This window comes from Sander lucioperca, chromosome 10 (genome assembly GCF_008315115.2).
Source record: "Sander lucioperca isolate FBNREF2018 chromosome 10, SLUC_FBN_1.2, whole genome shotgun sequence".
Lineage (NCBI taxonomy): Eukaryota > Metazoa > Chordata > Actinopteri > Perciformes > Percidae > Sander > Sander lucioperca.
In genome coordinates, this window is record NC_050182.1 from 11,495,845 (window position 1) to 11,523,744 (window position 27,900).

The window sequence follows — 27,900 nt, forward strand, 5'->3', positions numbered from 1 at the left end:
TTAGAGAATGTTCCCGTAACGTTCCCCTACCGTTGAATGTTCCCGTAACGTTGCACCCTTTAGGTATACATCCCCGTAACGTTCCCCTACTGTTGCACCCTTTAGATAACGTTCCTGTAACGTTGCACCCTTTAGAAAACGTTCCCGTATCATTCCCCTACCGTTGAACGTTCCCGTAACATTCCCCTACCGTTGAAGGTTCCCGTAACGTTGCACCCTTTAGAGAACGTTCCCGTAACGTTCCCCTACCGTTGAACGTTCCCCTATCGTTGAACGTTCCCGTAACGTTCCCCTACTGTTGCACCCTTTAGATAACGTTCCCGTAACGTTGCACCCTTTATAGAACGTTCCTGTAACGTTCCCCTAACATTGAACGTTGCTGTAACGTTCCCCTACTGTTGCTGTCATTTTAGATAACGTTCCCGTAACGTTGCGCCCTTTAGAGAACGTTCCCATAACGTTCCCCTAACGTTAAACGTTTCTGTAACGTTCCCCTACTGTTGCACCCTTTAGATAATGTTCCCGTAACGTTGCACCCTTTAGAGAACGTTCCCGTAACGTTCCCCTACTGTTGCACCCTTTAGAGAACGTTCCTGTAACGTTCCCCTACCGTTGAACGTTCCCGTAACGTTGCACCCTTTAGAGAACATTCCCGTAACGTTCCCCTACCGTTGAACGTTACGTTCCCCTACTGTTGCACCCTTTAGATAACATTCCCGTAACGTTGCACCCTTTAGAGAACGTTCCCGTATCGTTCGCCTACCGTTGAACGTTCCCGTAACGTTGCACCCTTTAGAGAACGTTCCCGTAACGTTCCCCTACAGTTGAACGTTCCCGTAACGTTCCCCTACTGTTGCACCCTTTAGATAACGTTCCCGTAACGTTGCACCCTTTAGATAACGTTCCCGTAACCTTGCACCCTTTAGAGAACGTTCCCGTTGAATGTTCCCGTAACGTTGCACCCTTTAGAGAACGTTCCCATAACATTCCCCTACCGTTGAACGTTCCCGTAACGTTGCACCCTTTAGAGAACGTTCCCGTAACGTTGCACCCTTTAGAGGAAGTTCCCGTAACGTTCCCCTACCGTTGAACTGATTTACTGATTTACTGGCGGACGCCGCTCCCTGCGACCGTGCATTTGCGCGGTACTTAGATACCGCAAATCACCAATGAAAAGGGAACTCCCCGCTGAGTTCAATGATAACTCACACAAGACTCTACGACATACACAAAGGGGGCGTGGCCAACGTATATGGGTCGGGTCAAACCTTTACCAATAAAAAAGGAAGTTTCTGCTGAGTACAGAGAGAAAACAAAACACTGTTCATCTAATTACATTGCCCATACTGCCATGACACAGAGCTGTATTTAAATCAGCAAAATATTTCTTTAAGCATTTCTTTCATCGTTCTGAGAAAATGAAGCATGTTTCTGGGGCAGTAAAATGTGATTCATGTGCTGCTTTTTTATTCTCTTTCTTTAGGGCTGGTAAAATTTCTAGTATTGGTAGAGGCAAATCATTCACATTCACTTTTACTGATCGTGTGGAGGGACGTTATGTGACTGTGGTTGTACCAGGTTCATCAAAGATCCTTACACTCTGTGAAGTGGAAGTCTACGGGTACCGTGCCCCAACTGGTAAGAAATTGAGCTATTACATAAATAAATATTCAGGGATTTTCATCTTAATTATAAACTGCTGTATAAGCCAAAATAATCACATGACACATTTTTTGTTGATGTTATAAAGTCACCATGCTTATAAGCTAAATTTGCGATGTAATACATGTAGTTAATACTTTAATTAGTGTATTTGGAGAGATGTTATGACTTTAAATGTAACATTTATACATCCTATTAATAAAAAAAAAAACATGGAGTAAATGGAGGTAAATCCTGCCCATGGCCGGAAACATTCGGGGCTCAGTCCAAACCTAGTGGGGCATGCTCACCCAGAGAGATTTTTTTCCCTATTTACAGCAGCTACTGTATATGCCCTATTATTCAAGCAATTTGAGATAATACAATGCATAAACATCTGTACATCATTCGGAAAAAACATTAAAGTTTCTAAGAAAAATAGTCATCCTGTAGAGCCTACATCCTATTCTGTATGTTATTGTTTTCATACTCTCTTTATCATTCTGAACCCAGAACACAACAAATGTTGAGGATGACTACTTTTCACTCCTGTTACCTTAAAAGAGGCAAGAGTTGTCTGATGTTACTATTTCCAAAGTTACATAACAGCATTAATGATCTTGAAATGTATTTTTGTTACGCTATGCTGGAGAAGGGTTCACAGAATAAATGTTTAGCTGACAAATGTGCTACATTTTAATCGATCCCATGATAATCTGGGTTGCTCTAATTGTAAATCAAGAAAAAAAAGAAATTACACAATTATATCAGATTTCTTCAGGGAATGGCATAGTTCTAGTAGAAAAGAACAGTTGATGGTATTTTAAAAACCCAAAATATTTGGGGCTTTTGAGAAAACATTTGGGACTGGAGCCCCAAAAGCCACCCCCTCCACTCCACCCCTGATCCTGTCTTTTCTGCAAATTAAATCACATTCTTTCAATGAGTCATAGGAATACGATATTAGAAGTCACATATGTTGGAGCATTTAATAAGACCTACAATTTGTCGTGATTTAGTTGTCATGTAAAGCTCAAACAAGTCCAGGTGAAAAAACTGTAATCTTTGTAAGTATTCTTTTTGCAGGCGAGAACCTGGCACTTCAAGGAAAAGCCACACAGTCATCACTGTACATGTTTGGCGCTGCATACAATGCCATAGATGGTAACAATGGCAGCAGGTGGGACGACGGCTCCTGCACTCACACAAACAACAACATCGACCCCTGGTGGAGACTGGATCTGCGCAAAACCCACAAAGTGTTTTCTGTTAAAATAACCAACCGAGATGAAGACGCAGAACGACTCAATGGAGCTGAGATTCGCATTGGAGATTCTCTCGCAAACTTTGGCAACAGCAATACCAGGTAGCTTATCACCTGTTCATTTAGAGTCCCTGGTTTCTCACTTTACATCTTTTTACTTTTTAAAGTATAATTTAACTGTGTGCCTTTTGGTTAAAGCAACAAAGAGCAACCTTTTTGATTTCTGTTTCTTCTGCCAGGTGTGCTGTGATCACAAGTATTCCAGCAGGTGGTGTTGGTGAGTTCAAGTGTAATGGGATGGACGGACGCTATGTCAACATAGTCATCCCAGGAAGAGAAGAGTTCCTGAGTCTGTGTGAGGTGGAGGTGTATGGCTCTCGCCTGGATTAGCTCTGAAGAAGTTTACAATGCGTAACAAAAACAAATCACTTCATTGTAAACTTATTCATTAGCTCCTAGTGATTCCATTTGTACGATTTTGTTAACACCACTTCTTAGTGCATACATATTATTAAGTTTGGCCATGTTTCAATTTCTAATCTAATGCTAGATTTTTGGTGTACTGTCACCTGCTGCAGGATAAAAACTATGTAATCAATACTGAAATATAATTAAATCATTAAAACAGCCTATTGTTCTATTCATTTGATCATCATTGGTCTGAAAGAAATGTACAATGCACACATGAAATCATTGATTGTTGCATGAGTCACAGTCATATCTGTAATGTGTCCTTGGGTTTCATGAAAGGCGCTATATAAATACAAGTTATTACTATTATTATGTTTATGCACTTGATGGCAAGCTTATTCAACTTGTTGAGACGGAAGGTGAGATCAACTAAGTTCTGCCAACTACTCAGGGTTACTCAGTTCAACAAAGCTGTTTTCTTTTTCTTACAAAATAAGTCAATTTCAGGTATCAGAGAATGGAACCTTCCCACGACTAAACCAGCGCACAACTGAGTGGAAAAAATTCCCAAACATTAAGCATCCTTGATCGGAAGAGATTAATAGTTTTCATCAAGGTGCTCATCACATCAACCAACCAGGCGACTCTAGCTTCCTGTGATTGATATTCCCATATGATGATAGAACTGTATGCAGTTTAGACACCCCTACCATAACACATGATGAAATCAAACATTATTGTCATTTCACAGTTAAGTGAAAGCATTATTGTAACTGTAAATGTGTTGAACCAAAGTCCTCGTCAAATAGGTCTGTTAAAATCAGTGCAATCATCTCTCTGTGAGGAATGAATGAGTGCGTATTACATGAACTTTGGGGTATATTTCATGGTGTGTCCTCAGATGACCACTGGAACCTAGATGAGTAGGAGTGCATGGGAGTAATCTTCATGCTGTGATGTGATTGGATAGTGTCTGTGATGAATGTGATCTATATTAATGATTGACTGTAAGGACACAAACAGCTTGGTCAAAGTTTGACAGGACCACAGTAAAGCTATTAGTTGAGACCCTAGTTTAAGCTTAAGGATTTACAAACAGTGTTTCATTATGTCTTTCTAAAATATGGCCTTGTATAGAAAAGCGACCCCGTCAGACCGTTATGAGCACATGTTTGGAGTAGGGCTGAGTATGGAGAGAATCAAATGTCACAATATTTTAGACCAAATATCTCAATATCAAAATTGTGACAATGTTGTAGGGTTGACTATTGGCGCTTTCACAAAATATTTACACAATGAGATTTTTGATAAATAATCATCAGTACCATGGATGTAATGACTAAGTGGTTAAAAACAAATAATACAACAGCTAGAACAGTCTGGTAAGTTCAGAAAATCACTTTACTATAATGCAGCCATTAAAACCTGGAAAAGACAACACAAAATTTAAGACAATATCTAGTTTCATATATTGATATGGACATAATACCGACATATTGTCCAGCCCTAGTTAGGAGCTGCCTTCTGTGCTTGAGTTGAATTTGCACCGCAGCGCCGCCACACCTTGATGCTCATGACAAGAATAGCATGTATAGTTATTTTTATTGAAGTGAATTAGGTTTACATCGCCTTCATGCATGAATGAATGATATTTTTGCAATATTACACATAATAATCCACAATGATTACATTACACAAAACTGAAAATGCACGTCAAAAAAACCCCTCAGAATTTCACAAATGACATTTTCAGGGGAGCCCATGTATTATTAAGGGGAGCCAAGCTCCCCCATAGTTCGCACCCTGTGTGTCTCATGTCGGTTCATCGTCTTCCCTTCCTGGTTTTCCCTGCGTCGCTCCTTCCTGGTTGTTTTTTCCCTGTCTTGTCTTCTGGTTATCTTCATTTGTGTCTGCCTGCCTGCCTACCTCAGGACACCTTTTTTTGTAAGTCTTTTGTTCAATAAATACCTCAACTCTGCATTTTTGGGTCCAAGCCTCGCAATTCTTGACAGAATGAACCGACCAGAAATGGACCCAGCAGAATGTTTTGAGGAAATTGTTGGCACTGATTGGACAATGGGCAGATACACTGCTCCTGCCCCAGACCGGTTTCTGGGAACCCGATTTGCGCTGGGGGGTCCTCGTAGCGCCAGTCCAGTCAACCTCCAGTCTGCCAACACCCAGTCTCTACACCAGCCTGCTAGCAGTCAGTCTCAGCAGCTCCCCCGTTAATGAGTGTGTATTACATGAACTTTGGGGTATATTTCATGGTGTGTCCTTAGATGACCATCCTAGATAAGTAGGAGTGCATGGGAGTAAATTCCATGATGTGATGTGATTGGTTAGTGTCTGTATCTCTAGAAACAGGACTTCACTCTGAAGAAGCTGTTGCTACAATGAAACATCAAATCAGCATGATACAGACTTCTAACCAGGAATCAGGGTAAGCATTTCATTTTGCATTTCTCCTATTTTAGTCATTTTATTAATGCATATTGAGTTCATCTTCATAGCTTAAAATGTTTGGATTTTGAACTAAGTTCCAAAACATGAAATAGTTCATGTTCATTTCATCAATTTTTTTTTTTTAAACGAGCTGCTCAGAGCTATTCTTTTTCAGTAGAACCTCCTCCTGCATGCTTCAACTCAATGTATCGTTTTAAATTTATGGCTGATGTTCAGACCCTGTGGGCACATTTTGCATACAAATACCTTTTCCAAATCTGAACTGATGTGTTGATAAAACTCTGTCAAATATTCATATGAACTGGCTTCAGCAGTACTAGTCGCTGCGTCTAAATTGCCAGTTGCAAAAGCAACACCGATGTTCCGACAAGTCTGTTCCACCGTTGAATAGTTTTCCCCTTCTGTTCAAATGCATAGCCGTGGTTAGGGATGAGGTTGAAAAAAAATTTCCGACAAGATATTAGATATTAGAAGTCATACATGTATCAACCGACAATTTGTTGTGATTTTGTTGTAATGATAAGCGCAAACAAGTCCAGGTATAAGTTGTGATTTTTATAGTTATTCCTTTTGCAGGAGAGAACCTGGCACTCCAGGGAAAAGCCACACAGTCGTCATTACATAGTTTTGGCATTGCGTATAATGCCATTGATGGGAATCATGCCAGCATGTGGGAGAAGGCGTCCTGCAGTCACACAGCCCAAGAGCTGAACCCCTGGTGGCGACTGGATCTGATCAAAACCCACAAAGTATTTTCGGTTACCGTTATTTTCGGTTAAGATAACCAAACGAGATAATCATTAAATTTGATTAAAGACAAATAATCAAGTTCAGAAAATTACATCACTTACCAGGGCATGAAGTTAACTTTTTTGACCACCAGCCAGTTTTTTTTTTTGCATCATAAAGGTGAAAAACAGGAATTGCTGTGTCTCTATGATCCTGTCCTGTCCTATTGATGGTAGCCTACTCGTGGACATTGCGCCGTCATCACGTGCTGTAGTAGGGGGGCCCGCCTTGATCATCCTGCATAGGGGCCCGGTGTTGGCTCGTTACGCCACTGCATATAAGAGATGAGATGACTGACAAAATCAGGAGTAGCCTACGCACACCACAACAATAACAAAAACACTGGTGAATGCGCACCATAACACATCAGTTGTTGCAAAAAATGTTGCAATTTTTTTTGTATAGTTCTTAAAAATAAAAAAATAAATAAAAAGGAAACTTGTTTTGGGGAGAATAATAATTATTACTATTAATTAATTACTCTGGGCTGAGATTTCCTAGTAACCTTACGAAAAAGGCTCAGGATGCTGCAAATGTTGGTATAATATGAAAATGGCTGGTGGATTTAAGACACAAAATAATAATTTATTGAATGAATCAAATATGAACATATCTGTCATTGTCAGTGGCTTGTTGATCTTTACATTGTTAGTTAATTTCCTATCCTGGCCTGGGACACACATTCATACGGTTTGATAAAGTACTTATTGGACTTTAACTTATCATTGCACTTACAATAACGTAGCTGTCCTCAATTTAGGTCATCCTGTAGGTCTCATCTGCGTTTTTTCCTGCATCCACTGTGTGTGATTGTGTGTGTTTGTGTGTGTGCGCGCGTCAGTCGCGGGGGAAACGGAGCAACAGCCCCGCCCGCTGCAGACAGCCGACAGGATTGAAAGTTGTTATTGAGTACATTGATGTTAAAATGTATACAGGTAGGCAGGACGGTCTGAAATGTTTTGCACAGTCTTTCGCTGTACGTTTTGTTGGTAAATGTGAGATGTTCGAGTCACACACATCTCATCTTCATAACAGAAACAAGGAAATGAATTTGACCCGTTCTCACTCCCGCTTGGTCAGTGGCTGCACGTGGGATGCTGGGATTGTGTGAGTAATGAAAATGCGATAGGGGGCCACGGCTGTCAATCAATGTCTTCCAGTGATGCGGGCCCCTGATTGGACCGGGCCCAGCAACCGTGCTAACCGATAGTTATGCGTCTGAATCACTCAATTCTCATTGGCTACCCGCCAACGTGGCAGGTAGATTGACAGTGTTACCCGCCAATTGCAAAATTCATCCGCATTTGCCGGTTGGTCGGGTGTTAATTCCATGCCCTGTCACTTACTGTAACCCCCAATTTCCACCAACTGCGGAACGGCTGCGGATCCGCTCCCGAACTGCGGCGGAGTCAAAAGGTTTCCATTAAAGTCAGTGTGTGTATTTTCACTCACTGTGGAACGGCTGCATTCCGACTCCGTCCCAGCTCCGGCGATCCGCAGCCGCAGAGCTTCTATTTTTGACGGATGCCGGAGAGCTCCGCAGCAATTCAGCACTTTGTGCGGGACAGGAAGTCGAGCACAGAAACCAAATAAAACATCTTGTTAATTTTCTAAATAAAATACACCGTGCTCACGGCGGATCATATTTCCCTGCACTACACCTTGAAAACATCATAATGGGCAGAGACAGGCCTGAAGTCAAGTTTGTGGTTCTGTTTATAGAAACTACATCCTGTTATATCACGCGATCATAGGTGAATTTGCGAGATCTCGTGGGTCCTCGTGACTACGGCTGTCAGTCATGGCCGCAGCTGTTCCGCAACAAATCCGCACCTGGTGGGTATTGAAGGACGGCGGAGCACGGAGCTGACACACAGCGGAGCTGATCCGCAGCCGTTCTGTAGTTGGTGGAAATTGTGGGTAATGTGGCCTTTAAAACCAGGAAAAGACAATGTCATATCACGTGTCATGATTGTTATGAGGTCATAACAAGCAAGGTTACCTCCCCTTTCTCTGCTTTGCCCGCCCAGAGAATTTGGCCCACCCATGAGAGAGAGACATCATGGCTTTCAAATGAGCAAAGTGGCAGTTGGTCAAGGCCACACCCCACCCTCCACCTTGCCCCCCCCCTCTCTCCTCCTCAATAGCATTTAAAGCTACAGACACAGAAATGGCACATCCTAAGGAAAGCTCATTGTGGGACTGGCTCTAGTGGCTGTAATGCTGCACCAAGGCTGAATTGCAGGAAAGAGACATCAGATACAGTATTAGGGGACCACTAAGGCCTATATAAAAGCATCCAAAGAGCACCATGTCATGGGACCTTTAAAGGTTCTGTAGAATATCAGTGGTTAACCATCTTCTCCAAATTTTAGTTTTGTTTCCCAGTACTATATTCTGTTGGCATGTAGGTATAAATGAGTATAATTTATTTCTCGTTTCCTCTCGAACATCCAATAGTTATTCCCTTGTTCCCTATTGTCTTGTTTTATTCCACTGTACCTTTTTAAGTACCCGTTAGAAGTATTTTATTGGTACCTGATTCACACATTTACAAAACATGTATGCTCAGAGCAGGAAGAGCCAATAAGAGACCAGACATTTAACCAACCTCTACCCAAATGTTCATCAAAAAAAACTGTTATGTAGTTATTCTTCATTCAAGATCATTGTGGCAAAGATCCTTATCTACCATTTTGTTTTTATTCTTCTTGAAGGACTTAATGGTCAACAGTGGAAATGTCATTTGCAGCTTTGCTATTTATGAACAATTCTCTCTTGTCTGTCTCCACTAGAATAATGAAAAACAGTGTGGTTTTTCCTTTGTTGCTCCTCTTGGGGACGTGCTCAGCTTACGGTAAGATAATGTGGGAATACAGCATCAAAGGTAGTTGCGTACATTGTTCATATCTGGTAATGTCATTTACAGTTTTTTTCGATTGCTAAACGACAGTGGGCACAACTGAAGCCACATGTGCAAAACTCAAACTACAGTCTGCACTACCAACAGTCACCTGAACTAAACAGTTCACATCTCCTGCAAAACTCATTCAAAGCAACACAACTCTTAACACACGTCTCAAAACAGGCTCAGTGCAGCCAAACACTATGTATATACACACATAGTGTTGTATACACACACACACACACACACACACATATATACATATATATATATATATATATATATATATATATATATATACATATATATATATATATATTAGCACTGTCAAAATAACGCGTTAATTTTGATTAATTAATCTGAGAAAAAAATAACGCGTTAAAAAAAATAACGCAGATTAATCTATTCCATATTGACGTTTGACCCGGAGCCGTTCTAGCCACCATTGGACTGTAAAATGAAGGAGGGAGACGAGAATGTGCTGCCTGGATCATTGATTGGAACATTTATTTGTAAAAATCTTCTTCCTGCCAACCCTGGCTACCGAAATCTGGTGCCACTGATATGTCTGCGCTCTTCTCTCTGATGCTCTGAAGACGATACAGGCAACACAAACACCGCTGCACGTGACGCTAGTTAACACTATACTCAACAGCAGCTAACGTTAGCCTACCGCTAGCTAGTAGCTGGATTAAAAACGGTTAAAATGCTGACAGCTAACGCTAAACGGTGTAAAGTGTGACTGTGTTTTAGCCGTCGGAAAAACAACACAGACGGTGCGTTCAATGAAACTGGTAAACTACAGACTCATGGTGCATTTGAAGTTATTGTAAATGTTATTTTCCCACCTGGTGGTTGTTTTTGTCGTTCAACAGCAATTTACTAGTGAAATAAGTTATTGTTATTGTTATACATTATTATTAAATAATTGAATGTCCTTAGCAATAAACAAGCCGTTCTTTAATGTCACCAACTGTTGTTTAGTACCCTCTTTTCTTTTTTTACTTTCTTAAAAAGTATCGGTTCAGAGAGTATGTAATTAATTAGATTAATATATATTAATCTAATTAATTACATACTCTGTAATTAATTAATCGAAATGAATCGCATACATAATTAACGGTGTCTGAACCGATACTTTTTAATAACGACAAAAACAACCACCAGGTGGGAAAATAACATTTACAATAACTTCAAATGCACCACGAGTCTGTAGTTTACCAGTTTCATTGAACACACCGTCTGTGTTGTTTTTCCGACGGCTAAAACACAGTCACACTTTATACCGTTTAGCGTTAGCTGTCAGCATTTTAACCATTTTTAATCCAGCTACTAGCTAGCGGTAGGCTAACGTTAGCTGCTGTTGAGTATAGTGTTAACTAGCGTAACGTGCAGCGGTGTTTGTGTTGCCTGTATCGTCTTCAGAGCATCAGAGAGAAGTGCAGACATATCAGTGGCACCAGATTTCGGTAGCCAGGGTTGGCAGGAAGAAGATTTTTACAAGTAAATGTTCCAGTTAATGATCCAGGCAGCACATTCTCGTCTCCCTCCTTCATTTTACAGTCCAATGGTGGCTAGAACGGCTCCGGGTCAAACGTCAATATGGAATAGATTAATCTGCGTTATTTTTTTGAACGCGTTATTTTTTCTCAGATTAATTAATCAAATTAACACATATATATATATATATATATATATATATATGTATGTGTGTGTGTGTGTTCACTAGTCTAAAACAAGACACCTGTTTAGGCTTTCAGCTAAAATTCCAATCAGCAGTGTTTGATAGGCACCAGGCTGAAATCTATTCTGTTTTGAATGTGTGGTTAACAGTTTTAACAGCAGTGTGTTAGCATTTGAACAAAGTGCTGTAGATCCACAGTGTTGTGCACATTGTGGTTAAAGTCATGGGAAAAGTGTGTAGAGTTTTGAAAACTGTGTTCAAGCAATGAAAACCGAACTAGAGTTTGGTTCACATGAACTGCTGCTGTGCAGACTGTAGTTACAGTTTTGTGACATGTGACTCCAGTTGTGCCCACTGTCGTTTAGCAATCGAAAAAAAACTGTAATACGCTGAATGAAAGGGGGGAGGGAGGTCAGAAAAGGTGGAGGTACACTAAAATGGTGGTCAAAAGTGATGTCAATACAAGTCTGCTCTGTAAAGAAAGTTTTTCTGGGCAGGAATCTAGGGTCACACAAGATACAATAATAATAATAATAATAAGCATCAAGATGGCGCCGCAGAATGGCGACACGGTGTGTTGGAGCGCTCTGTTTTGTTTTGTTTCTTGCGATGGTACCCGTATCTCATTCACAAGTGAAGAGCTCGTGAACTTCAGGGCAACAACACCATCAGACTTATTTCCCACTTTTCTTCTCCCTTCACTGGAAATTTTGAACATTCTGGTCAAAGGTGCGCTCACCTTTGCTCACGCAGCGAAACGCCGGAGGAGAGGGAAACGGGCTGGTGCGCTGGTGCGTCTCCGCCAGCGAGGATCACGCACACCGTTACCTGGAATATTCCTCTTTAACGTGCGCTCTCTGCCCAACAAAGTGGAGGAATTACAACTGCTGTTGGGGGGAAACAGGGACTTTTCTTCATCTGCTGTTTGGTGCTTCACGGAGACGTGGCTCTGTGGAATAATACCGGACTCTGCGCTGCAGCTGGCAGACTTCCAGCTTTTCAGAGCGGACAGAGACACGGACCTCTCCGGCAAAACTAAAGGTGGAGGAATCTGTTTCTACATCAACAGTGGTTGGTGCAACGACGTGACAGTGATCCAGCAGCATTGTTCTCCTGACCTGGAGTATTTCATCATAAACTGTAAGCCTTTTTATTCACCCCGTGAGTTCCATTCATTCATTCTGGTCGGTGTTTACATCTCACCGCAGGCCAACGTGCAGGACGCGCAGCGCATGCTTGCCGACCAGATACTGTGTGTGGAGCGGACCAACCCGGACTCCCTAGTTATTGTCCTTGGTGACTTTAATAAAGGGAACCTCACTCATGAACTCCCTAAATACAGACAACATATTAAATGCCCGACCAGAGAGGAGAACATTCTGGATCACTGTTACACCACAGTCAGGGATGCTTATCACGCCGTCCCCCGTGCTGCACTGGGACACTCTGACCACGTCATGGTCCACCTGATCCCCGCCTACAGGCAGAAACTAAAGCTCTGCAAACCTGTAGCGAGGACATCAAGGAAGTGGACCAGTGTAGCTGTGGAGGATCTCCAGTCGTGTTTGGATTCTACTGACTGGGATGTGTTCAGGACTGCTACCAACAGTCTGGATGAGTACACAGAGGCTGTGACGTCATACATCAGCTTCTGTGTGACTGCTGTGTTCCATCAAGCACCAGGGTGAGGTACAACAATGACAAACCCTGGTTCACAGCCAAACTCAGAAGGTTAAGGCTGGCTAAGGAAGACTCGTTCAGGAGTGGGGACAAAGACAGATTTAAAGAGTCAAAGTACAAATTTAGCAAGGCAGTGAAGGAGGCTAAACATCGGTACTCTGAGAAGCTCCAACGCCAGTTCTCAGCTAATGACTCTGCGACTGTCTGGAAAGGACTTAGGCAGATTACCAACTACAAGTCTAAAACCCCCCACTCCTTCAATGACCGACACCTAGCCAACGACCTGAACGAGTTCTACTGTCGATTTGAAAGACAAAAGGACAGTCCTGACACCATCCCCCACGACACCTCCCTACAGCTACAGCCACTGTGCATCACCTCCACCTCGCCCACCTCAGCAGGGTCCTGGGCCCCCCCACCAATGCCCTCCTTAAAGGTCCCCTCCACCTCCACCCCCCCTCCCACCTCAGTGACGACTCTTTCCATTCACGAGAGGGACGTCAACAGACTCTTTAGGAGACAGAATCCCAGGAAAGCTGCTGGACCGGATGCTGTCTCCCCATCCAGCTTGAAGCACTGCGCTGACCAGCTGTCTCCAGTGTTCACAGACATTTTTAACACCTCACTGGAGACATGTCACGTGCCAGCCTGCTTCAAGACCTCAACCATAATCCCTGTCCCCAAGAAGCCAAGGACCACAGGACTTAATGACTTCAGACCCGTCGCCCTGACCTCTGTGGTTATGAAGTCCTTTGAGCGCCTTGTGCTTTCACACCTCAAAGCCATCACCGACCCCCTCCTGGACCCCCTGCAGTTTGCCTACAGAGCCAATAGGTCTGTAGATGATGCAGTCAATTTGGCCCTCCACTACATCCTCCGGCACCTGGACTCCGCAGGAACCTACGCCAGGATCCTGTTTGTGAACTTCAGCTCTGCCTTCAATACCATCATCCCGGCTCTGCTTCAGGAGAAACTCTCCCAGCTTGGTGTGCCTGACTCCACCTGCAGGTGGATCAATGACTTCCTGTCTGACAGGAAGCAGCATGTGAAGCTGGGGAAACACGTCTCCAACTCACAGACCATCAGCACCGGATCGCCCCAGGGCTGCGTTCTTTCTCCTCTGCTCTTCTCCCTGTACACCAACAGCTGCACCTCCAGTCACCAGTCCGTCAAGCTTCTGAAGTTTGCGGACGACACCTCCCTCATCGGACTCATCTCTGATGGAGAGTCTGCCTACAGGTGGGAGGCTGACCACCTGGTGACCTGGTGCAAGCAAAACAACCTATAGCTCAATGCTCTAAAGACAGTGGAGATGGATGTGGACTTCAGAAAGAACCCAGCCTCACCTGCCCCCATCACCCTCTGTGGCTCCACAATTGACACTGTGGAGTCTTTCCGCTTCCTGGGAACTACCATCTCCCAGGACCTCAAGTGGGAGCTGAACATCAGCTCCCTCGTGAAGAAAGCACAACAGAGGATGTACTTCCTGCGGCAGCTGAAGAAATTCAACCTGCCAAAGACAATGATGGTGCACTTCTACACAGCCATCATTGAGTCCATCCTCACATCCTCCATCACCATCTGGTACGCTGCTGCCACTGCCAAGGACAAGGGCAGGCTGCAGCGTGTCATTCGGTCAGCTGAGAAGATGATTGGCTGCAATCTGCTGCCGCTCCAGGACCTATATGCCACCAGGACTCTGAAGCGTGCTGGAAAGATTGTGGCTGACCCCTCCCACCCCGGTCACAAGCTCTTTGAGCCACTCCCCTCTGGCAGGAGGCTGAGGTCCATCAGGACCAAAACCTCACGCCACATAAACAGTTTTTTCCCCTCCGCCACTAGCCTTCTAAACAAGGCCCGGAATCCATCCCAACTCTCTCCACACCCCACCTCTGGCTCCTCATGCCACTGTACCTACTCTGCTGTAGCGTTCCTTTTTACTACTGTTTAACTTATTTTACTATTTATTTAAATTTATTTTATCGTTATTAATACATACTGTGTGTATATGTTTATACTTATATTGTTTATATTCTTTTTATCCTTCTTATATTTGTATGTGTGACATGCTCCAACAACACCATGACAAATTCCTCGTATGTGCAACGTACTTGGCAATAAAGCCCTTTCTGATTCTGATTCTAATAATAACAATAATAATAATAAAAATAGTAATAAGGGTATGAATGTAAATCTGTTTCATCGGATTTTGAAATTAAAAAGCCATTGAATTTCTAGCACTGAATATTTATGCATTGAAATTATGTATCTGAATGTTTTGCCTCTGAATGAACTTATTTTAACTTTAACTTTATTTTTCTAAGTTATATATTATAAATTCCAAAACAATAATTCCATATTCAGATGCAAAATACAATATATGAAATAAAATTAATATATTTTCAACTTGCTCCAATTCACCAGGCCCAATTCAGCTGCAAAATGTAATTCACTGTTAACATCCGGTAACCCAAGGAAAAGCAATTAATTCTAGATTCTGGATCGGGAGTGTGCTATAGTAGCTTGCAGCCAACTACTGGAAACTTTTTACAATTTCCATCTGCTATTTCATCAATAAATTCACTATTGAGACTTTTTTATGTGAGAAATCAACTGTGTAGGGTTTGAATATGGGCAACTTTACAAAAATTGATGGCCAATTGCACATTTGCTCCGATGTTGTCGGACTTGAGAAACTCCAGTCTGACGTGACAGCCAGCTGGTGGAGGCCGGGATCGATCGCCTGCTCGCCGGCTGCTCCAGATCCCGCTGTCAGCTGGAGGTCTGTCAGGAGACCCATGGACAAGAGGCATTTATATATGTAGTTCTGTCCTACAGGTGTACATTAGTGTTATGTTACAGTTTTTTTCGATTGCTAAACGACAGTGGGCACAACTGGAGTCACATGTGCAAAACTCTAACTACAGTCTGCACAGCAGCAGTTCATGTGGCCCAAACGCTAGTTCGTTTTTCTTTGCTTGAACACAGTTTTCAAAACTCTACACACTTTTCCCATGACTTTAACCACAACGTGCACAACACTGTGGATCTACAGCACTTTGTTCAAATGCTAACACACTGCTGTTAAAACTGTTAACCACACATTCAAAACAGAATAGATTTCAGTCTGGTGCCTATCAAACACTGCTGATTGAAATTTAAGCTGAAAGCCTAAGCAGATGTCTTGTTTTAGACTAGTTAGTGAACATACAGAGAAAGCTCAGAAAGCCTTTTTTTGTATACAAACACCAAATAAGAAGGAAACAGTTATACACTGTACCGTTTGAGAATAACAGGTAAAGGAGCAAAGATACCAACATGTCCAGGTAAGATGTCTGAGGTTATGTACACAGCTATAAAAAAAAAGAAAAACACATGGTAATTCCATAAATTACTAGAGACAAAATACTATATTGAAGAAAACTGCTGATTTTCATTCCTTCTTATTTACCTTACGTAAAAATTGGTATATATTTTACTTAAATAAACTATTTAATAGTGTCAAGTCACTCAAATTGTTCAAACTGTAAAGATAAAAAAGTTTGTAATTTCTGTATTGGTGTTTGATGCTAGTGTTTTTACTCTCAGTGTGTTCTGAGTGTCAGTGTGTGTTATCTCAGTGAGGATTATGAATAGTGTTTGGCTGCACTGAGCCTGTTTTGAGACTTGTGTTAAGAGTTGTGTTGCTTTAAATGAGTTTTGCAGGAGATGTGACCTGTTTAGTTCAGGTGACTGTTGGTAGTGCAGACTGTGGCTTGAGTTTTGCACGTGACTCCAGTTGTGCCCACTGTCGTTTAGCAATAGAAAAAAACTGTAATATATTTTCTATATAGATGTGCACTTATAGCCTACATGCCCAGAGACAACAGATGGGAATTAGTATTGTGATATATCTGGTGTAATACATTTATTGTAAACTGCCCCTGTTTTAAATAAGCCAGTAAATTAATGAAATATATAAGCTTTGGTGCCTCTCCTTAAGTTTAAATAACATTCAATTCAATTCAGTTTTATTTATAGTATCAAATCATAACAACACTTATCTCAAGACACTTTACAGATAGAGTAGGTCTAGACCACACTCTATAATTTACAAAGACCCAACAATTTCAGTAATTCCATTATTTATTATTTACAAATGTGTTCAAGAGAGGGGTATCTCTCTGCCATTTCAGACATTGCTATGATCTGAATTTGTGACATGAAAATAAAGGTCAAAATAAGTTGAGTAAAATTCAAAGGCAAAAAATTCAGATACCTAATTTCAATGCATTAATATTCAGTGCTAGAAATTCAATGACTTTTTAATTTCAAAATCCGATAAAACAGATTTACTTCAATACAAGAGCACTTTACAAAAATAGCACTAATAATGTACTAACTTGAGTCATTGTCGATTGGGGCTGAAGAGTACAAGTTTAAGAATGAAAACAATCTGTGGGTGTGGCCTTAGAAAGAAGTAAACTTAAACCTCTGTAGCCCTCTCCTCATCTCTGCTCGAGTCTAGCGGCTCAAGGCTTAATTAGCAGACATTAGCCAACATTAAGCTGGTAACTAAAACGTGTGTGTATTTCTTTCACAGAAAATGTGGCCTTGCGTGGCAAAGCAACTCAGTCACAACGCTATGCTGAAACTGATAGAGCTTTTGGAGCTGCCTACAATGCTATTGATGGAAACCGTAATTCTAATTTTCATGACGGTTCATGCACCCACACTAAAACACACACCAACCCCTGGTGGAGAGTGGACCTGCTGGAGTCCTACATCGTCACCTCCATCATCATCACCAACAGAGGAGACTGCTGTCCAGAAAGGCTCAACGGGGCAGAGATTCGCATCGGCAACTCTTTGCAAGACGATGGTATCACAAACCCATTGTGAGTGCTTATTAATAGTTATAATATATATTATATATAAAGGGAAAGGTAGAGTAACAATTGAAACTAAATTTCTTCCAGAGAACTGTACTTTTTATTTTCCTATCTGCTCTGATCAATAATCGTCGCCACAGTTTCCCTTTAGACCTGTGGGAACTGGCCAATGCTAGCAGTGGAGGCATTACTCATTAAAGTACGGTCCAGGATGTCAGTCAGATTGGAGACTCACACTTTCAACCTCAATCCAGTCAGTCCAGTCACAACAGACCTGTTTCTTTTAGCACGACACTGCAGTCTGCATCACGGAGAAACCACCAACTTGATCCTGAACATCAATAATGAGCTGTTTTCTCTCTTTTTGTCTCTCTTTTAGGGCTGGTGCAATTTCTGAAATCCCTGCAGGGAGATCATACACTTTGACTTTCGCCAATCGTGTGGAGGGACGTTATGTGACTGTGTCTCTACCTGGTTCAGACAGGACTCTTTCACTCTGTGAAGTGGAAGTTTTCGGGTACCGTGTCCCAACTGGTGAGAGTTTAAGAAATAACATATTGTAAGACTTTTTCGCTGTATGTGCACAGAAAGCAACTTCCATAGGAATGAATAAGATGCCATCTTTGAACTATAGACTGTAAAAAAATAATGGACAAAGCTTCAGAAGCCAATGCTGAAGTGGCTCAAACCTGCATTCTATCTAAGTTCCAGTAGGGGACAACTCCTCTAGTTGCAAAAAGAAGTCCTTTGCTATAGACGTCTATGAGAAAATGACCCTAATTCTCACTTGATTTATTTCCTCAATACACATTTTCCTATCGGGTTTATGGTCCCAATAGCTAGTTTCAAGTCTTATTCAATACATCATAATATTCATTTTGTAAATTATGATCCAATGTTTTTTTTGTTTTTTTGACGATAAAGCAGGAGATGCTTTAGGGCGTGGCAACACGCTGACCTGTCAATCACATTAGAGGCTTAGCAATGCTAACCATGGCACTGTGTACATTAAAGTGGAACTATGTTGTTATCATGTTTGTTTTTAATGTTAAACGTGGCCAAAACAAACAAACAAAAAAGTCAAATAATTAGGTAAACATATTTCAGAGAAATCCCTGTGAGCTAAAACGTTCAGATTTCCAACTGTTCTGAACACTCTGGTTTCAACAGTTTTTTCTACTCTCGGCTAAGGGTTACGCAACTCCAAGCCAGTCTTCTATGATTGGTCATCTGCTCCAGCCAGGCAGGACTGGAGTGTTTTTATTTATTAAGCTACTGCAGTGTTAACATTGTCCCATGTAGCTACATGCTAACAGCAGTGAAAGATGTAATCTTGGCTGCCAATGTTGTTTAATTCCCCCCAATTACTCCTGAAACATTTTCGGTTATGTAGTATTTGGTTTAGAAGCCTTTTCGCCTTTGATGATAGAAAGTGTTGCTATATTTTTTTAGTGTCCACTGCTAACAACAGTAGCTGCGTGCTAACAGCAGATAGCTGTAATCTTGGCGGAAAATGTTGGTAATTTCTCCCCTATTTCTGGTCACATTCCTCCAGTAATATGTCCGGTTGTGTAGTATTTGGTTTAGAAGCCTTTATTGGTGATTGTTCATGGTATAAAGTCCTGCTTTATACTCTGTCTATACTCTGTATGAGACTACAGGGTCAATACAGGTGCAGCAGCCACGGGCAGTATGAGAATAGAGTATAAGTGTTTTGTTAACATAAAAGGGGGCGTGGCCTAAGTTCATGGGCGTGGTTAAAGTATAGGGGGTGGCTCAGTATCACATGTAGACCACACATTATAAGTTTCATGTAAATCGGATGATGTTTGTCATATAAGGCAGATTTCCTGTTGTCAGCGGGGGGCGCTATGACCAAAAGTCAATTTTGCCCTGTAGATGACCTCAGGCCTGGACTGTCAAACGTGATAAATTTCAGGCAGATATGACAATGTACACTAAAGTTACAACAACTTCTTCGTTCATCGATAAATGCTCAAAATGGCCGCCACGCCCACACCTTGACTTTTAGTTCTACTTCCTGTTGCCTCTAGGGGGCGCTATGACTTTGTAGTAGTAAATATCGGCCTTTATATGTCCTCAGGGTTGGACTCTTATGAATCCTGAAAAGTTTCGAGACAATTGGACAATGTACACTCAAGTTACATCCACTTCCTGTTTCGATGGCGAAACACACAAAATGGCCGCCCCGCCATGGCCATGCCCCATAGACAGTATATAAGAATGGACCAACAGATTCCGTTGCTCTGGACTGAGACCAGTGAAGGACGTTAGAAGCACTTTTCCGGTGATGGCTGAGCGTTACTGCGCAGCCTCCAACTGAGAGAGACGACGTAAATGTGACGTGAGCAACGTGTCTGAAAGTTGTAAGTCTTCTGGTAGCTGTGCCAAGAGAAATCTCAATCATTCCCAATCTTGCAGAGATGGAGAGCGTAGGTATATGTAAGGAGATAACATGGACACAGGCTAATTATTGCTAACTAAAATGCTAGTTAACATTAGTAATTACACTTACACAGCTAATGTAAGTCCAAACTGCCTGCCAGCTTCTCCTGTACTATACGGTAATTTCTCTACTATGCGACAGTAAGTCGCGTGGTTATGACACAATCGTTAGCCTATTTTTACAAAAACGTATACTACGGAGCCATAACGTGAGGTACAAGGTAATGGAGCCTTTTATACATTGTCGTGTTTCTTTAGAAATAAACAATGGACAAATAAAGTCTTTAAACGTGAAGTTATTCGCTGTCAAAGTGACGTTAAAATGAATGGCAGTCAATGGAATGCTAACGTCGGGTGATCGCTTTGTAGCATCAAAATGGCGCCATAGGAGGTTCGAGCTCTGAAGCGAAGCTTACCCCCTTGCCATGCCCTATGACGAAAAGATTTTCTTTTAATAACTTTTCATCTCTAAGGTACGGAGCCCCCTTGGGGTCAGCTGAGAAAAAAAAACTAAACCGTGCGCACAGAATAAAAATTCGTTCCCTCGGTTTCATAAACTGTGAGCACGGATTCATAATCCGTGCCCTCGGTTTTATAAAAGTGAGCAAAGCTAGAAAGATATTCACAGATTCGAACTTCTGGGATCAATTACTTTATAGTGAAATGTTATTAAATCACAAATGATGCATCTTTCCTAACGTAGTAAGGTTAACAACAAGCTACAAACTCATTTTCATCAAAATGAGCCGTCCTCCGACCTGGAGAAATAACATTGGTCTCTACGAACAGCCAGTAGTGAGACTGCAGTAAAACTTTCACCGTCTCTCACAACTTCATTGCAACAAAAATACAAAAGACATAGCAACTTTTATTGCAGTTTTTTACAAAAGCTCCCGCAAAATCAGGCATTTTGGACCGCAACAATCTCAAAAAAAGGTTGCGAAATCCTGGAGGGACTGGTTAGTGTCTCTGATTAGACCCTCCCTGACGGCCGGGTAAAGCCCACCTCTCCACGACCAAAGGCTGTGACACATAAAAAAAACACCCAATTTGTCTCGATCTTAATGTGATTAAAAGAAGATTTAAAATGACAAGAAACTTTTTTCCCCACGAGATATGAGAAGTCATACATGTTAAATCAACTGACAATTTGTTGTGGTTTTGTTGTAATGATAAGCGCAAACAAGTCCCGGTATAAGTTGAGATTTTTATAGTTATTCTTTTTGCAGGAGAGAACCTGGCACTCCAAGGAAAAGCCACACAGTCATCATTACACAGCATTGCATATAATGCCATTGATGGGAATCGTGCCAGCACGTGGGAGAAGGCGTCCTGCAGTCACACAACCCAAGAGCTGAACCCCTGGTGGCGACTGGATCTGATCAAAACCCACAAAGTATTTTCGGTTAAGATAACCAACCGAGATAGACGTGAACAATTTATCAATGGAGCTGAGATCCGCGTTGGAAATTCCCTTGACAACAATGGCAACAACAATCCCAGGTAATTTACCACTTGTTTATAACATCACTAATATTAAAAAGTCACTATTGGAATTTAGATGGAACACATTTTTCTGTCACTCTGGTGCTAATTATTATATACTATATACTTAACTGATTTTAGGATTAAAAATTGTGACGTCCTGGTCATAACACCACATCTCTGAATGGATTGTAAGGATATTTACTAGCAGCTTTTATAATATGGTCATTTGTAATTTGCCCAGCTATTTGAGTAGCCTAGATGTTTCATGTTCATTTGTTTCTCTAACTTCTTTTTTAACCTTGTGATGTGTGTCGATGTTGTTACTCTTGCAAGGCAAGTTCTCTCTGTCCAAGGCGAATTTCTCCTTAGGGAGACTAATAAAGAGACTTTGACTTTGACTCTCTAACCCGCTTTCAGAGTACTTGAGATGAAACAAAATGGCAAAAATAGGTTTTAAAAAGGTGGAAGAGAACCCTTTGGTTACAGTTAAGGACCTGTTGAAATATCTCAAAGTTACTTCACATCATGATTCAGCAATAACATATATAGGGCAAAATATGCTTATGGAAGGTTCTTAATTAGGATTCTGTGACAAGAACTTAAAAGAGACATTCATGAAAGTCATTCCTGAAATATCAATATTTTTCATTATCACCTACCACCAACAGTCTAACAAAGTGAAGCCTATGTCACTCTCAGTGTATGTTGTTTGTCAAATTAGACTCATGGGTGTGGTGAAAATGAGTCATCTATTTCTTCAGCCAACCCAAGTTAATGAAGCGATTTCTGCTTCTTCTACCAGGTGTGCTGTGATATCAAGCATCCCGGCAGGTCAAACTGTTGAATTCCAGTGTGTCAACGGGTTTGATGGCCGCTATGTTAACATAGTTATCCCTGGAAGACGGGAGTGGCTGGTCCAGTCCGAGGTGGAGGTGTATGGCTCTGTCCTGGATTAGCTTTAACATTTACTTCATTTGCAAGAATATAGCCAATGTTGTTATATGTACTCAAACTAACCAACATAATAGATCCAGATTTGATGTGATTGTTAATAGATTTAGCTTTAATGTGATTGTTCACATGACAAATAACCAATAGAATTGTGTGCAACATGGAGTTAAGTTTTAGACAAAAGCAAAATGACGGATAAAATGGGTCTTTGATAGTCTCTGTGTTAACATCAGCCTACAACAATCATGTGTGAAACTTGGGCTGGGTACCGCTCAAAAACTTTCGATACTGATACTGGTACCGATACCGTGTATTCGATACAGGTTCCTGAACGATACTTTTATTGAAACCAATTTTATCAAAATTCATTCATCAGATCTTGGTAAAAGCTGCATGCTTATTGGTTCACTGACGCTGATAAGATCTTAAGTATTGAAATTTGGTAATGAATGATTTTTTTTTTTTTTTACTCAATACTATGGAGGCAATTCAGTAGGTGTCTAAACAAAATCAAAATTTACCCAGCCCTATGTAAAACAAGCCTATTATATTTAGTATATCGATACAGCAGCTTAGGTGTGTTTTAGAACTGATCTATGTCACTGAGCTTGTGATTGTACTGCCACTGCTGCATTATTGCTGTCATCTTTGCTAAAGTAAAATAAAATCATTAAGCAAGCCTTGCATAATGGTCTGGTTCATAACGCACTTGATTCAACTTAAACACTACTAAAGAATATGGAGTTAAAGAATAGTGTTTTTATGCATACATGATTTAAAACTTGAACGGCTTTTTTTTGCCACAACCACATTCATTTAAGCAGACTGTGTTTCTGGACTTGTTTCTCTGATGCCCACTAGCACAAGTTCATCTACTTGCTGAAGTTGACACAGAAAATATTAGAGCGATTCATTTCAGGTGCAGGACTCGCATCTCCAAGACTCAAACTTACTGACTTTAAATAAATAACTGGGGTTATTGTGTTCATTTTGCTTTGTAGTAAACACTTTTGATAAAACCAGCAATGGATTTATTTGGCAGTTTTGCATGAAACATCTGTGACACTATCTTAAATATAATTAAAGCTGCAAGCAGCAATGGACGGGCCCTCGCGCCTTTGCACACAAATCGCCACCAATGAAAACAGAACTCCCTGCTGAGTTCAATGATACCTCACACAAGACTCTACATCATACAGTTCATGAGCTGTGAAAGGGGGCGTGGCCAAAGAATAGGGGGAGGGGCAAACCTTTACCAATAAAAAAGGAAGTCTCTGCTGAGTTCAATGATACCTCACACAAGAGTCTACATCAAACGGGTCATTAGGTATAAAAGGGGCGTGGCTAAAGCATAGGGGGAGGGTCAAACCATCACCAATTAAAAAGGAACTCTCTGCTGAGTTCAATGACACCTCACACAAGACTCTACCTTAAACGGTTATGTTATGAAAGGGGGCGTGGCTTGAGCTGATTTCCTGGTGCCAGCAGGGGGCGCTATGACCAAAAGTCAATATTGGCCTGTATATGTCCTCAGGCCTGGACCTTTGTTGATTCTGTGAAATTTCAAGCAGATATGACAATGCACACTGTAGTTACAGCCACTTTCTCGTTGATCGCTAAACTCTCAAAATGGCTGCCACGCCACACCAACACCGTTTGACGAAAAGTTTTTCTTTTAATAACTTTTCATCTTTAAGGTGTTGAGATGGTACAGACCAAGTTTGAAGTCCATCGGATGAAATCTCTAGGAGGAGTTTGTTAAAGTATAGCTTGACTTTTAGGCCTACTTCCTGTTGCCACTAGGGGGCGCTATGACTTTAAGTTAATATCGGCCTTTATTTGTCCTCAGGGTTGGACTCTTATGAATCCTGAAAGGTTTGGAGCCAATTGGACAATGTACACTCGAGTTACACCCACTTCCTGTTTTGATGGCAAAATGCACAAAATGGCCACCCGAAACGTTTTTCTTTTAACAACTTTTCATCTTTAACGTCTTAAGATGGTGTCACTGCCCGATGTGAGTCGAGTGCAGATGTGAGGCTTTTTGAGCTAACGCACAGTCTATGAGCTAACGTTAGCAATCAAACAATCATAGATAGCTAAAACATTTTTGAAATGACTGCTGCTGCTGGCTACAAGTTAGCAATCAAACACAATAAAGGCTGTCACTTAATGGCGTTTTGAGCTAACGTTAGCAATCAAACAGTCATAGATAGCTAAAATGTTTTTGAAATGACTGCTAGCTAAAAGTTAATCAAACACAACAAAGGCTGTCACTTGAATGGCATTTTGAGCTAACGTTAGCAACCAAACCGTCATAGATAGCTACAACGTTTTTGAAATGATTACCATCTTCTGTTATTGTATGTAAAGAGAAACGTTTATTATTTTATAGATTTCACAAATTTCAGTATGACACGTTATGCCGTAAACAGTTTAAATCTGAGCATGCGCGACTCACATCTGCACTCGACTCACATCGGGCAGTGACAGATGGCACAGACCAAATTTGAAGTTAATCGGATGAAATCTCTAGGAGGAGTTCGTTAAAGTACGACAACGTTCCCGTAACTTTACCTGACCGTTGAACGTTCCCATAATGTTGCACCCTTTAGAGAACGTTCCTTTAACGTTCCCCTACCGTTGAACGTTCCTGTAATGTTCCCCTATCCATTGCACCCTTTAGAGAACGTTCCCGTAACATTCCCCTACCGTTGAGCGTTCCCGTAACGTTGCACCCTTTAGAGAACGTTCCCGTATCGTTCCCCTACCGTTGAACGTTCCCGTAACATTCCCCTACCGTTGAACGTTCCCGTAACGTTGCACCCTTTAGAGAACGTTCCCGTAACGTTCCCCTACAGTTGAACGTTCCCGTAACGTTCCCCTACTGTTGCACCCTTTAGATAACGTTCCCATAACGTTGCACCCTTTAGAGAACGTTCCCGTAACGTTCCCCTAACGTTGAACGTTCCCGTAACGTTGAACGTTCCTGTAACGTTCCCCTACCGTTGAACGTTCCCCTACTGTAGCACCCTTTAGATAACGTTCCCGTAACGTTGCACCCTTTAGAGAACGTTCCCATAACGTTCCCCTAACGTTAAACGTTCCTGTAACGTTCCCCTACTGTTGCACCCTTTAGAGAATGTTCCCGTAACGTTCCCCTAATGTTGAATGTTCCCGTAACGTTGCACCCTTTAGGTAACATCCCCGTAACGTTCCCCTACTGTTGCACCCTTTAGATAACGTTCCTGTAACGTTGCACCCTTTAGAGAACGTTCCCGTATCGTTCCCCTACCGTTGAACGTTCCCGTAACATTCCCCTACCGTTGAACGTTCCCGTAACGTTGCACCCTTTAGAGAACGTTCCCGTAACGTTCCCCTACCGTTGAACGTTCCCCTACCGTTGAACGTTCCCCTATCGTTGAACGTTCCCGTAACGTTCCCCTACTGTTGCACCCTTTAGATAACATTCCCGTAACGTTGCACCCTTTATAGAACGTTCCTGTAACGTTCCCCTAACATTGAACGTTGCTGTAACGTTCCCCTACTGTTGCTCTCATTTTAGATAACGTTCCCGTAACGTTGCACCCTTTAGAGAACGTTCCCCTAACGTTCCCCTAACGTTAAACGTTCCTGTAAAGTTCCCCTACTGTTGCACCCTTTAGAGAATGTTCCCGTAACGTTCCCCTACCGTTGAATGTTCCCGTAACGTTGCACCCTTTAGGTAACATCCCCGTAACGTTCCCCTACTGTTGCACCCTTTAGATAACGTTCCTGTAACGTTGCACCCTTTAGAGAATGTTCCTGTATCGTTCCCCTACCGTTGAACGTTCCCGTAACATTCCCCTACCGTTGAACGTTCCCGTAACGTTGCACCCTTTAGAGAACGTTCCCATAACGTTCCCCTACCGTTGAACGTTCCCCTATCGTTGAACGTTCCCGTAACGTTCCCCTACTGTTGCACCCTTTATAGAATGTTCCTGTAACGTTCCCCTACTGTTGCTCTCATTTTAGATAATGTTCCCGTAACGTTGCACCCTTTAGAGAACATTCCCGTAACGTTCCCCTACCGTTGAACGTTACGTTCCCCTACTGTTGCACCCTTTAGATAACATTCCCGTAACGTTGCACCCTTTAGAGAACGTTCCCGTATCGTTCGCCTACCGTTGAACGTTCCCGTAACATTCCCCTACTGCTGAACGTTCCCGTAACGTTGCACCCTTTAGAGAACGTTCCCGTAACGTTCCCCTACAGTTGAACGTTCCCGTAACGTTCCCCTACTGTTGCACCCTTTAGATAACGTTCCCGTAACCTTGCACCCTTTAGAGAACGTTCCTGTTGAATGTTCCCGTAACGTTGCACCCTTTAGAGAACGTTCCTATAACATTCCCCTACCGTTGAACGTTCCCGTAACGTTGCACCCTTTAGAGAACGTTCCCGTAACGTTGCACCCTTTAGAGGAAGTTCCCGTAACGTTCCCCTACCGTTGAACTGATTTACTGATTTACTGGCGGACGCCGCTCCCTGCGACCGTGCATTTGCGCGGTACTTAGATACCGCAAATCACCAATGAAAAGGGAACTCCCCGCTGAGTTCAATGATAACTCACACAAGACTCTACGACATACACAAAGGGGGCGTGGCCAACGTATATGGGTCGGGTCAAACCTTTACCAATAAAAAAGGAAGTTTCTGCTGAGTTCATTGATACCTCACATAAGACTCTACCTTAAACGGGTCACCATTTATGAAAGGGGGCGTGGCTAAGTACAGAGGGGCGGGCCAAACAATCACCAATGAATAAGGAACTGTCTGCTGAGTTCAATGATACCTCACACAAGGGTATACCTTAAACGGTTGAAATGATATGAAAGGGGGCGTGGCTTAAGCATAGGGGGCGGGCCAAACCATCACCAATGAAGAAGGAACTCTGCTGAGGTCAATGACACCTCACACAAGACTCTACATTAAACGGTTGAAATGTAATGAAAGGGGGCGTGGCCTGAGCAAGTGGGCGTGGTGTAGTGGCGAAATTTCTGTTAACATGATTCTCTATATATTTTTCCGATTTATTTCTTTTATGTTTCCGCCACAGATGTAAAGGGAGTTTATTTCACTGACCGATCTCACATTGCCAGCTAAGATGACCGTTAGCATGTAGCTACTATAGTGTTTACTGCCGTTAGCATGTAGCTACTATAGTGGTATACAGCAGTGGTGGCTGGGAGAGCTGTCATCCCATCTTCAAAAGGACACTTATGTACGTTTACACTTCATCGCATTA

At 42.0% G+C, this 27,900-nt stretch overlaps 2 protein-coding genes across 2 annotated transcripts; both read left to right on the forward strand.

The window, feature by feature from the left end:
- Positions 1 to 1,403: 1,403 nt before the first annotated feature.
- On the forward strand, positions 1,404 to 3,535 carry LOC116036030 (fucolectin-like). Its single transcript, XM_031279441.2, has 3 exons — positions 1,404 to 1,638; positions 2,728 to 3,007; positions 3,145 to 3,535. Exons 1-3 carry the CDS (start codon positions 1,419 to 1,421, stop codon positions 3,293 to 3,295), a joined length of 651 nt encoding a protein of 216 aa, XP_031135301.1. The 5' UTR covers positions 1,404 to 1,418; the 3' UTR covers positions 3,296 to 3,535.
- A 2,009-nt stretch (positions 3,536 to 5,544) lies between these two features.
- On the forward strand, positions 5,545 to 23,101 carry LOC116036023. Its single transcript, XM_036006364.1, has 6 exons — positions 5,545 to 5,759; positions 9,367 to 9,428; positions 17,423 to 17,717; positions 18,091 to 18,245; positions 21,407 to 21,680; positions 22,468 to 23,101. The coding sequence occupies exons 1-6, from the start codon at positions 5,713 to 5,715 to the stop codon at positions 22,619 to 22,621; spliced, it is 987 nt and encodes a 328-aa protein (XP_035862257.1). The 5' UTR covers positions 5,545 to 5,712; the 3' UTR covers positions 22,622 to 23,101.
- Positions 23,102 to 27,900: the final 4,799 nt, after the last annotated feature.

Coding starts and splice junctions, on each gene's coding strand:
- LOC116036030 (XM_031279441.2), top strand. CDS start 1,419: ATGAAGCATGTTTCTGGGGCAGTAAAATGTGATTCATGTGCTGCTTTT. Junction 1,639..2,727: donor CGGGTACCGTGCCCCAACTG/GTAAGAAATTGA, acceptor TTCTTTTTGCAG/GCGAGAACCTGGCACTTCAA. Junction 3,008..3,144: donor TTTGGCAACAGCAATACCAG/GTAGCTTATCAC, acceptor TTCTTCTGCCAG/GTGTGCTGTGATCACAAGTA.
- LOC116036023 (XM_036006364.1), top strand. CDS start 5,713: ATGAAACATCAAATCAGCATGATACAGACTTCTAACCAGGAATCAGG. Junction 9,429..17,422: donor GGGGACGTGCTCAGCTTACG/GTAAGATAATGT, acceptor TTTCTTTCACAG/AAAATGTGGCCTTGCGTGGC. Junction 18,246..21,406: donor CGGGTACCGTGTCCCAACTG/GTGAGAGTTTAA, acceptor TTCTTTTTGCAG/GAGAGAACCTGGCACTCCAA.